Source organism: Poecilia reticulata, chromosome 3 (genome assembly GCF_904066995.2).
Source record: "Poecilia reticulata chromosome 3, P_reticulata-male-v2, whole genome shotgun sequence".
Taxonomy (NCBI): Eukaryota; Metazoa; Chordata; class Actinopteri; order Cyprinodontiformes; family Poeciliidae; genus Poecilia; species Poecilia reticulata.
In genome coordinates, this window is record NC_088832.1 from 10,930,641 (window position 1) to 10,942,808 (window position 12,168).

Genomic DNA, 12,168 nt, shown 5'->3' on the forward strand with positions numbered 1-12,168 from the left:
TATTATTTTATTCATGTCGATTGTGAAAAAAATTGCCATGATATTTTTACCACGTTGCCCAACTAATATCAGACAGCCAGAGAGAAATACATAGCTATAGAGATTAAGCTAAGCATGTAATTTGAATGCTGGCTGGAAGTACATTTATTTAGGCCAAACTGTATCCAATTATATTTTTTTTAATAACAAAGAAAAAAAAGGATTCAAAATATAATTTAAGCAAGACTACAAATGTTCAAGCATACAGTTCAAACAAGCTCCTTGCTAAATTTAAACTAAATTTAATTGTGAGCAGAGAGGTAAAAAGAGAGAAACTAAATGGATAAAAGACGTGAAAGAGATGGGAGGCAACAAATCTATTAGTTCATCGGTTTACAGAAGAAACCCGAGAGTCTGAGGTCTTAATTTTCTTCCTCACAAGCAGACTAATACCTGACTACGAATGTGAGAATGAAAAATAGGTGCGCAGAAAGTTTTCATTCGTCAGTCTGAAAGTTAGCTGTCAACTCTATATTGCGGAGCATATATTTTTTTTGACGACTCACCTGCCCGTTTGTCAAGATCGTCTTCAACTCTGCAGATGACTTCTTCAAACTGGACAAAGGAAACCAAATGTTTCTCAACTTTTCTATCCTCCAAGCAGCTGCAGCTTAACCCATGAACCTACCAGTGACGTGCGGTCAGGGAAGGCAGGTGAGGCAGAGCCTCACCTGTCATCATGGAAAAATAATATATAATAATAAAATAATTTATAAAGATATTTTCACCCTTTGGTTTGTACTATAAAGTACCCATTTTTTATTTAATTTAACCAAATCTGATTATTTTTTTCCTGTAAAATCGCTGAATTTTCGCATTTTCTCATTCAAATTCTCAGAAGCGAAGCCGGTGAGGCAGCAGTGAGCACCGCACATCACTAGAACTGACACATCAGCTTCATGGTGAGAAAAACTCACCTGTTGTTGGCTAAGGAGTCTGGGACAACCTGAGTGCAGTCGTTGGCTGGGCTGGGCCTCGTGTTAACCTGATGGTGAGCAAACACAAATGTGACGAAAACAAACTGATACACGAAGCGAAAGACAAGCAGATGGAAACACAGGCGAAATTTTCATGAACGATAAACGTGCAGTGTTTTCATAAGAGAGAGAAGCAAGAAAAGAGGCGAAGAAAGGGAAAAATTAATGTACAGTAATGTGGCTTTCCATTAGAGAAAATAAAACTGATTACAATAAATCGGCAAGTTCAGGAATTAAAATGTTATACCTCACTGGGGCCTTTATTCCCTGCTTTCTATGTCTATTCAACTGTATCTGTTCATTCAAGAGCACTTCATAATCAGCCCAGATATATATTAAAAAAAAGAAAAATCAAGAGATAAGACCCTGGAAAGGGAACACTAAAAATAACTCCTAAATTGAGGTCAAAAGACCAATGTGTTGGGCTCACAAAAGCTCGGGGATTCTCCCTTTAATTAGTGCCCAGGAAAACCTCATTTAAATGCCACACAAGGTTCCTCTTAGCCAATTACTTTTGTGCTATAAAAAAGGGGAAACATTACCAAACGACTAAAGGTTTCTGGAGAACGACATCTTCTCAAAACAGACCCTTGACCTTAAAAAAAAAAAAGAAAAAGGAAAAACTGACACAGTTCAGTGGGTGTTACAAAAGCTCCTCTGAGGATGGGTTAAATAAAAACACTCAGTGTTTTAGTGGGGGTTGAGTTTGTCATTGAAATGCAGATGGATGTAATATGGATCATCGGGAGAGATGGAGGAGGTGTCAAGTCATTTAACCCATGATAATTAGCAGCGACTTTCAATGGCAACATATGCCGAACATAAAAAGGGGAAGGTCTGGGGAAAGGCCATTTGGGGGCTTGTAATGACAATTTCACGGTTGAACAATGACATCTTCTTATTGCCTGATTTTGCTCTAACCAACGCCTGATATTCCTCCTATCTTACGGATCACGATACTCTGGAGGGGAATCAGGATTTCTCAGGAACGCCGTTACGCTAAACGACTTTCCCGAGAATCCAGAGCGACTCAGGAGGAGAAAGTCGAGCCCTCTGACAGAGGGAGCCGCGTATCTCCATACATAAACATGGAAAAAGGAGAATGAGTGAAAGAAAAGGAGAGCCTTGACTTCAATTGACATTTCAATAAGTGGAACACAGCATTACCAATCCATTTGACTCAACTTCCCGCCCTCCCCCGCCCCCCACGCTTCCCGTGTAAGGCAGCCGAAACAATTATTGAGATGGGTACCTTCAGGCCATGTATGTTCCGGATCCCTGGAGTCTTGCCGGCTGAAACAGTAATTGGTTAGATTGTAGAACACATCAGTGGACCATTTACAAATGTGTTGAAAAGGAATCAGTTCTTTATAAATAATAAAAAAAAAGAATAAGGTGATGAAATGACACAAGGGTTGGTCTGAGAATGAGAGTGACTGAGATATTGGGCTCCTGAGAGAGCTGGTGGTAGGTAAAGAAGAAAAAGAAGAAGAAAAACAATCAGAGTTGGAGCGGGGACATAAAGGAGAAACCGACTCCCGCAGAGTAAAAGAGACACAAAGAATGTTTTATCACTCCGCCCTTGAGGCCAGCGATCTTGTATGACTTTGAACTGGAAACTATAACGTGGTGTTGAAAAAGTAAGTACTGGAGAAGCAAGTGCGTTAAAACCACAGAGAAGAAGAAGCTACACAATGCTGGAGATAAAAGCAAATACTTGCACAGCCAGATAATGTTGATGGATGTGTTGAGAAGAAAATGTGATCATTTCTCAGTAAAAAAGTGATTATTATGTTGATATATTGGTAAAAGTAAATCAGCATCTTTCTTATCACTATGGTTTGGTTGTTTTTCAGTAATTGCTTGATCCTTCAGCTTTTGCATTGTGAATTTCTACACACAAAGAGGGACGAGGGAGTTTAACTACACATATCTCATACTCCATCTCAGAATCCCTGCAGGCAGATGGCCTCATATCAACATCTTCCTTTTCAAAGCTGTTTCCAGCAACATCCAGTGTTCAGAAAAGTTGTATGATCCCTGATCCTCTGATATCAGGGATCACCAAGCGGGTGTGACACTCAGTGTTTCAAGTAGGGTCTATTTCCTCTGTGGGGCAATATAAAAAGACTTACTGAGAACTAGTTAGTAAGTTAGCTAATAACTAAGATGGAAAAGCAGTTCATGGATTCACCACAAAACCTCAAAAGCAACTTGATCAACTCTAACTTTTTATACCAACTTAAAAGGTTGATATAAAAATAAGTGAGATTATGGTATTTAAGTGTTAATTGGACTCTGAAGAGATGTTGACACAACATGGTTTTACTGTGTTTCTTCTATCTTAAATTAGGCATATGTGTGTATGTAGCTGTAGTTTTAAACATGGACCTGACATTTTGATTGGCTGTTGATCACAATGGACCAGCCTCCAGTACCTGATTAAAGTGGTTCTTTACTCTGACCCACTGAGATAGCTCTAGTTTATTGGAGCCAGACTTGGCTGCTTGCAGCAGAGGAACCACAGACCAGCTGATCCGACATCAGCTCAGCCAACTTGGTAAAAAAACTCATTTACGATCTTTAGTATTTTGGCCACTATCCTTCATCTGGAGTGAACATCAAATGCAATCCATCCAAAAGACTCAATATAGTATTATTCAGTAAAGTGTGAATTCACAATAGCATTAGTACTAACCAAAAATATTACACTTTGCACAGTCCTTTGCAACATTAATATTTAACACTGCATACCAAAGTAAAGATGTTATGTTCAATTCGAGCTGCACAATATACTGAATCACAATCGTCAATGCGATATCAGTGACGATTGTGACCAGTTTAATGCTTTATTGGGTAAGCTGTACAATTTTACGTGCTAGACATTACAAACCATCTTTTCTGCAATATTTGGGCAATTTAGATGGACCTTTTCCCTCCTTTTTTGTCCACAACTGATAAGAATCCAACACCAGAAATTTCAGGGAGAGAGTAGGGAACATCATGAAGGTGGAAAACAGAAAGTAAAAAAGTAACGTTAATCACAACCACTTCAATATTCCTCAAATATATCACTAAGTCATGATTCCCTAGAATGGCGCAGCTCCATTTTTGATCTGTTGTAAATTTCTCCACTTCTAATTTGAGCTGCAAAATACAACTGAATCGCAGCTGTGATCTCAATATCGATGTTTGCTTTAATAAAAAGCTTGGTGGGTAACTATATAAATATATCTTCAGCTTTTACATTTTATATTACAACCATTTACAAGCATATGTCAGTAAATTGGAATATACATTGCAATAATAACAATCTTTAATGACGTATTTTAAACACACTCTTTAAGCTTTTAAATCTTTAATCTTAAAAGTCATGTTTTCATTCACCGCAAGCAGAAAATCCATCATGATTAACAAAAATAAAGGCTTGAAAAACACATTCCAAGTTTTATGAACTTGCAACCGGATAAATAAGGTGATATTGAACACCTTAGCTTGGAGCAGATGCTCGCATCGGACACTAATGACGTCGCTCAAAATGCCAATGGTCACACAGTGATGGAAAGACAGATGAGAAACAGAAGAAAGAAGAAAACTGGCAAATATTTCAATATTTATCAATATCGTGCCCATCGCAAGATTTTCTAATATTGTGCAGCCCTACTTTGTTTCCACATCTGTTAAAGATTTTAGCAAACCAGATGCAAAACTCATGGACAGTGGTAGAAACACTGATATGACAAAACAGTCAGAGGAAAATTTGGCTCAATGGCAACTTCTACCCTCACCTCGATGTTAAACAGCAAAATCCCTGTGGCGTGTTTTCCAAATATCTTGGAAGCCTTTTTCTAACCTAGTGTGATTGTAAATTAAGACTCTGTACCTCTTGGAAAAATCTGTAGAGGGTCTGGCAGCAGTCCATTCATGCGCTGTTCATTCATTGTGTTGCAGTACTAAAATCAAGAAGAAGAAAAAAAATAACATATTTAAGAAAAATACTGGCTTGACCATTAATGCACAAAAGACAACTTAAACATCCTGGAATGTTTCTAGAATAATTAGGTTAAAAATTTGAGGAAAAGAGATATTTTTCTAGCTAGGTTAGAATAAGTCCAAAACATCTTCAAAAAAAAAAAAAAAAGTGAGCATGCTGTGCTGAAATCTGTTGCCGATGAGGTCCAATGCCCTGTGGGCTTGTTCTGAGGGAGTGTAGCATTAACCCTTTTCTCCTCCAGGTCAGCAGCTCACCAAACACTCATATCCTACAGGACTAACACGAGCAGACGCACTCTGGAGCCTTTCAGCTGCTTGCCAAGGCAATGCAATAATTGATGTTTCAGTTAAACAAACCATCTGTTAAAGTGTGAGCTTCTGCGCATGGAAACATTCGTGTGTGGGTGGGTGGGTGCATTTGAGTTTTCCTTTCAAGATTTCTATCTGAATGCCTAAAAATACCAAAAACAGCGCAATGTTTGTATGTAGAGGAAACCTACATGAGTTCATTGTGTTTAATTTTCTATCCAGTGTGAATAAGGCAGTCGCCACAGCAATATGTAAATCTGCTCTCTCATTGTGAAGGAGGGAGGGAGGACGATGGGACCGGCTTGGATGGGAATGGATCAGAATGGCTACCCAAGTGGCACAGCTGTTATTAAAAGGCCTATTTATCACTGTCAGATCCCCTCCTCGCTCCTAGCCCTCTGCTTTTACCCTCCAGCACTTTCACTAGGCCACATCTGAACAATATGGCCTAATACCAAAAAAAAAGAAGAAGAAGAAGAAGGAGGAGAAAAAAAAATGCAATGTGTGTTGAGGTTGTGGGAGCAGATCGGGCTTCATGTACCTTTAATTTTCCGCTCAGCTGGCTTATTGATTAAAGCCGCAATTACCACCTAATCTTTAGTAGGTGTGTTATTAAAAGACACTCTCCATTGTTGGCCAATAACTAAACAGTGTCCGAACTCAAACGGTATCGCTAAGCCTTAAGGGACACACGAGAGAAGTGTGGGTCTCATCATCATTAGCCGAGTAAGGGGGAAACGGGAGTAAAAACGATGGAATTAGAGTCACTACCTCCAGGGGGGGCCGCATGAGGAGAGGATGGTGGGGCAGGAGGGGTCACATGTTTTATTTTAGCACCTGACGTAGACCAGTCTTTAACTTTGAACAGGGGCGTCTGTCTTTCAAGGTGTCGAACAGTGATTAGAGATGCCTGGAAGTCGAGGCGGTCTCACAGGAGCATGTAGCAGCAATCAATGTTTGCAAAGAAGTGGAAGACTTTTTAGAACAGATGCCCTCTGCACACTCCCGTTAATTAACTTGTGAATTTGAGCATTAATTTGAGCAACCAGAAGTGTCTTTTTTTTTTTTGGCAAGCAGAGATCTTGGGGAAGAAAAAAAAAGACGAAAAATTGATTTTGAAAATGTTTAAAAGTAATTGTATATATATATATATATATATATATATATATTATTTTTATTTTTTTTTTTTCCAAATCATAAGTATCCAGACAGAAACACCTGCATTCACAACGTGACAGACTAAATGAATTACCCCACCTCTGACCCAACATGCTGTTTCCTGTAATTCCTATTAATTTCACATAATGGCTGTCTGCTCACCTGGAATTAATAACACTGAAGTCAAAATCCACTGGGATATCTGCGGAGGGCCAAGTGGCAACCACAGCAAACAACCACAAACGGAAATAAAAAAATGCATTTAAAGTACATGTACTTGACTGGTTTAAATTATATTTCAGTGTGTTCGGTATTTTTCAGGTGATCAGCAGCTTTTTGTACATCGGGCAGTCCCATGAGTGGAAAGCCATTACAGAACTCTTGGATTCATTTGGCAAAAATTCATGAACAAATGAGTTTTTAAATGTGTGGCCACAGAAGTGCAGCGTGAATACTTAATATTTGTGCTCGGTAGAAAGCTTGGAGGTCAGGTTCGTACATTACGCTCAGCCACGTCACATCTGTGTAAAGCACTAAGTGTATGAAAAAATGCTCGGAATATGATTGGCAACAATAAATAAAAAGAGAAAGAAAATATATGCAGAGTTCCAACATGTTTATGTTGTAAGCCAAAGTTTTTCCGACTTAAATCTCTCAAAAGTTCTTAGTCCCTTTTTGGCTACATTTTATAAATGTAGAGCAAATATTCATGCCTTGCTAGGACTTTAAATATGCACTCTTTGACTACAATATTGGGATGGATGTATGGATGTGGATGGAGAAACATACTGCAATGACGTTTAAAATATATATATATGGAGCAAAGCATATGTAAATATGAAAAATGACTTGAGAGATTTTGACTTCCTAAATTGACACTTTGAAATTGAGTTCTGTGTCTTTAAGAAGCTCCTGCTCTTTCCAAGACTCCGCCTTCAGCACGTCATTACAACAATCCTCCTCCATTATGTTGTCTACAGCCTTTCTTAGGAGCGTTGGACTGAAAAGTAGTTTGTAAAAAGTAAATTTTTCATAATACCCAGCTCAGGTTTGGGCAAAGTATTTCTTAATGAATTCATTGAGATTCTAAAAAATCAGCTGCAAATAAAATTGTGCAAACCTTTTGCTGTCTTTTAGTTAGGAGGCCTATTCTTCGCAAATGTAAGGAACCTTTCACACTAGAGGTGTGCCAATCGATCGGCCATCGATCATAATCAGCCGATTTCCGTGAAAAAGTGCATGATCCGTGATCGCCGATCACGGTCTCTTGTTGCCGATCACTCAAACAGACCACCTGCATCTCATTTCGCAGCCTGCCTGTGCAGCTGGTCTCCTCTTTCCTTCACACTGCGCAAACACGCAGCAACAAATCCTAAGCGATGTGGAACTATAACGCACAGAGTGAATGGGGAGGTTTGCATGTTGCGGCGGAAAATTGAAGCACGTCAAAATGCATCAACACGACAAATCTAATATGGCATCAAAACAATGCCATACCTGACGGAATTTGGCTACATCGAGGCTCACTGCAGTAAAAAAGGCATATGGAGGATCAGATAACAGGTAAAGCGGCGCACAGCTACAAAAACTCACCCGGACTAGCATGATGGTCAGAAAGCTAAACAAATAACCCGCAAAATTATTTAAGTCTTCAAGCTGCGATGTAAGACGCTGGTTCTGCTCTCGCTGTTGAACCGCTGCTACTCTACAGGTAGTAATATTTCACAGACGGAGCGCCGCTTCTGCTCCATCTGGTAGTGACTCTCACACCGAACCTCTGCTTAAAACTGCAGCATGTAACCTAAAAAAATACATTTTACATACGTATTAAAACTTTCGCTGTCCTAACATGAGACAGATAATCTCTAAAAAAAGAATCGATCTCCTCCCTTTTCTGCATAATTACTCCGCTCAGTCAGAAACAGCCAATCAGAACTAGCAGTAATCAGCTAGCCGCCATGCAATCAGGAAGTTTTCATTCAGTAACTCAGGATTGTTTATTGTAATGGATCCTGTATTTGCCTTTGAATGTAAAGTTTTATACTTGAATTTTTTGGCAATGTTGAGAAGTTTTATTTTGACTCTTTGCATTATTCAGCCTCTTCAGAGCCTTCTTATGTTTTCAGTCTGTTAAAGATAGTATTACAGATAGCAGTACAATTTGCACAATGCCTGTTTTTTTCTTGGAAAAGTTATTAAAAACAATTTTTTGTCTAAATTAAGGCGAATTCATGGTTCCTTTTTCCATATAATGTAACCGGTCGTGCTTTTGATTAAAAAAATTTTAATTATGTGATCGGTATCGGTGATTGGCCGTCATGGGTGATCGGAATCAGTATCGGCAGGAAAAAAACCTGATCATTTCACACCTAATATAATGTGAATAGATCAGAAAAGATATAATTTATGTCCATTTGGAAGAAACCAGTTACACTATTAGATGACGAGTTGAGAAATTTTGGTCAATTAGGAATCAATATGTATCCTATATCAAAATGTGCAGTTTACTACCATTTCTGATTGTCCAGATTGTTTGAATACTCAGTTTTTAAATTATATTAAGTTTCTGTTTTGATTGGTGGATAAAATACATATACCAGGACACACCACACATAGGACAAAACAGCAGAAATACCGCGCTGATGGCATCAACTAAAACATGATTGTGGCTTAGGTCAATACGTTCTCCGTCTCCTTATAACATCTGCCTCTTTTCCTGTCTAATCACATTGCTACCCTATGCTACATAATGATTAAAAAGCAACCACAAGTGATAAAAATGGCCAAAAAAACAAGGAGTGTAAATTGTGCCTGTGGCAGTAGCAGCATCATTGTGAGCTGATGGGGGGTAAAAGACATCCACAGATGAAAGTAGATTTTGAACAATTCTGCAGCCCAGGGGGGCTGCTCTTTAATGAGGCAAAACTTTAACTACTGAATAATAAATAATAAAAATTGACAGTTCATTTAGCTTTCAGTGTACCTCATACAGAAACTCATTACATGCCATTACTCTTACTGTCCGTGGCATGATCAGTAACTATGGTGGAATAGAAAAATACACTGAATTAGACGACATCGTTGAGAGGGTAGCTGTGTTATTGTGGATGAGAGCATTTCTGCTGCCTACAACTTTGTTTTTAAAGACGGTTTTTACCAAACTACTTGAGCTGCAGCTGTGTTATATTTGTTTCAAGTTTCCAGCTCATAGATGTTAACTCAGAGATTATAGAAAAAGTCAAATTTATTAATGTGATCGATTATTTGTCTGTCCTTAAAATACTTTCTAACAAACATGTCACTTTGCACACTAGACATGGAGAGTTATTAAAGTAAGTTGAATCTGATCGTTTATCTTTAAGGACAAACATGAATTGGATGGTTTGACATTTCACCTACATGGTGCACAGATATAACAACAATTAATTAAATGTTGTTTTTATGTATTTCCTTTAATGTACTCACATACGACAACATAGCTTTGAGTTCTTCATCACTTCTTACAGTAATTCTGTCTCCCACCTCATCTTCGTCTAAACAAAAAAGGGAAACACAAACAGAAAAAGGTGAGTCATAGATTAAAAGACTAAGTATATTAAATTAAGCACAATAAAAATTGAGCCTCCACATACACACTTTGAGAGTTGATGATTATATGCAATGACCACCGCCTGCTCATATCGTTCCCTGAGGAACTAGGGTAACGTGAATACAAAAGATAACATACATCAGCATGAGGTTGGTCATAGTTACGTTTGTTTGATCAGTTTTGTTATGACAGTCAAAATGAAAGTTAGAACATTAATGGAAAAAGAGGATAATATCGAAAAGTAAATCTTATCTATGCATCAGACTGAATTAATTATTATGAATGTGTTTTCTTTACAGAACCATGAAGAGAAATAAATATATAAATACGCTATGGGTATGAAACAGATGTAGGTGCACTGCTGCAGTATTTATGTGATCTGCTGAATGGACTTTCTGAACTTAGACAGATCGTCTTTCCTGTTTTATCAAGTTAATAAATGTCTGAGGAAAGTTTTAGATCAACATTTGACATACTGTCAGTATACCTGTTTGCGTTCATCATGCTGACTTTGGGCAACATTACGCTTTTTAAAAAAAAATCTATTTACAGATTTAAATGTGCAAGTTAACCAAACTCTTATAAACTCATACATAATATTTACAATTTGTACTGAGTACTGAGTTCACGTTTTTATCCTTAGGATAGAATAAAAATGCATTGACTTCAATGGCATTTGGTTTTTCCTAACCTCTTCACAAACATATGAATCTCATTTAGTGACATATAGTTAAGCATCATGCATATATGCAGAAACATAGAAATCTGAGTTATCAAATAAACTCGAATAATTTTATGATAGTTATCTACACAGGCTGTTTCCAGGGAGGAATGTTTTAGTGCAGTGGTTGTTTTTAATACTACAAATAGAAAGAGGAACTTACATTCAAACGCCGTGACAGTGGCTTCAGGCATCACGTCTCTGATTGCGACCTGAAATGTTTGGCAGAGTGAATTACAAAGATTTTAACTAAAATAACAGCGACTTATTTTATGACACCTTCTGAGATTTTACAAGTCTAGAGAAAAATACATGTACAAGAGCTTGATACGCTCATATTCAACAGTTATAGGTGTTTGTGTCTGGATTCAAATGACATAAATTTAGAAAAACTGTGTTTTCTAATAGCTAGACTGACTCACCAGCAAGTCGTTGAAGTTCAACACAGATGGATAGTCCACAGACGAGTCCATGTCCCCTAAAGGAGTCTTTATACGGATTACTATCGGCTCGGTGTCCATTTCCACAGGATGATTTAAAATGAGCATAAAAACGGAAGCATGAACCTCATAATCCTCCTCGGTTGTCAGGAAGCTAGCGAGCTAATTTCCTGCAGTGCTTCTCCCCAATTAAAGTGATGTGAAAATGTAAAAGACGGAGCTGACTCACGAATGTCGCGACATATCACCTGGAAACCCTCAGACTGGAAACTAAATGTGTTTTTCTTTTGAGCTCCGAAGTAAACTTTTATGTAAGAACACAGGATATGTTTTGCTAGGCAGCTAATTTTAAGGAAACAGCACGTACAGCGTTTCCGAATCAACATCCGCTCAGGGAATTTCAAAATAAGAGACGCATTTGGAATAGCTAAACTTTCTGAAGTTCTCTAAGGTTTTTGAAATGAATAACATAGCTCAAATTTATCTTATGTTCAGTTTGAGATAATTTAAAAAATGTTTTAGATAATTAACCTTTTTATTGTTAAAAATAAATTATTGGGAATAAATATATTACTTTTAATCTCGGTTTTGGAGTTTTTAAATTAATTATTTCTGAAGTTACACATTGTACCTGAGTAAAAAACACACAGTAGCTCAGCAGTTTTAAACCGCTTTGTATGATCATCTGTGTTGAATTTTCTGACTTAATAGTGTTCCATTTGCATTTGGTTGTGACTCACCTGGCTAAAAGTTACTCTGTTCTTCTACTTCTTTCTTCTTCAGTTTTTAATGGCAGCTTGCATCCAAAATGTTGCACTACTGCTATCTCTTGGGTCAATGATTTAGTTAATTATGCAGTAGTATGTTTTATTTTAATGCTATTACCCATTAGCAGTGCTGGTGTGTCTCTAATTTCTCTCCAGGTTGTTTATCTTCTGTCAA

The 12,168-nt window shown here is 37.7% G+C and overlaps 1 protein-coding gene across 4 annotated transcripts in view; it reads right to left on the reverse strand.

The window, feature by feature from the left end:
- Positions 1–11,626, reverse strand: part of map2k5 (mitogen-activated protein kinase kinase 5) — a 55,278-nt gene extending 43,652 nt beyond the window's left edge. For 2 of the 4 annotated variants that reach the window (XM_008404630.3, XM_081605066.1), the window contains exons 1-7: positions 11,209–11,626; positions 10,950–10,998; positions 9,942–10,009; positions 4,900–4,969; positions 2,269–2,309; positions 957–1,024; positions 546–594 (exon numbers count right to left, since the gene is read on the reverse strand). In XM_008404630.3, the coding sequence (XP_008402852.1) occupies positions 546–594; positions 957–1,024; positions 2,269–2,309; positions 4,900–4,969; positions 9,942–10,009; positions 10,950–10,998; positions 11,209–11,334 (471 nt within the window). In that variant the 5' untranslated portion in view covers positions 11,335–11,626. The remainder of the gene's footprint in view (positions 1–545; positions 595–956; positions 1,025–2,268; positions 2,310–4,899; positions 4,970–9,941; positions 10,010–10,949; positions 10,999–11,208) is intronic. The other 2 variants (XM_081605065.1, XM_008404628.3) reach the window with 2 other exon arrangements.
- Positions 11,627–12,168: the final 542 nt, after the last annotated feature.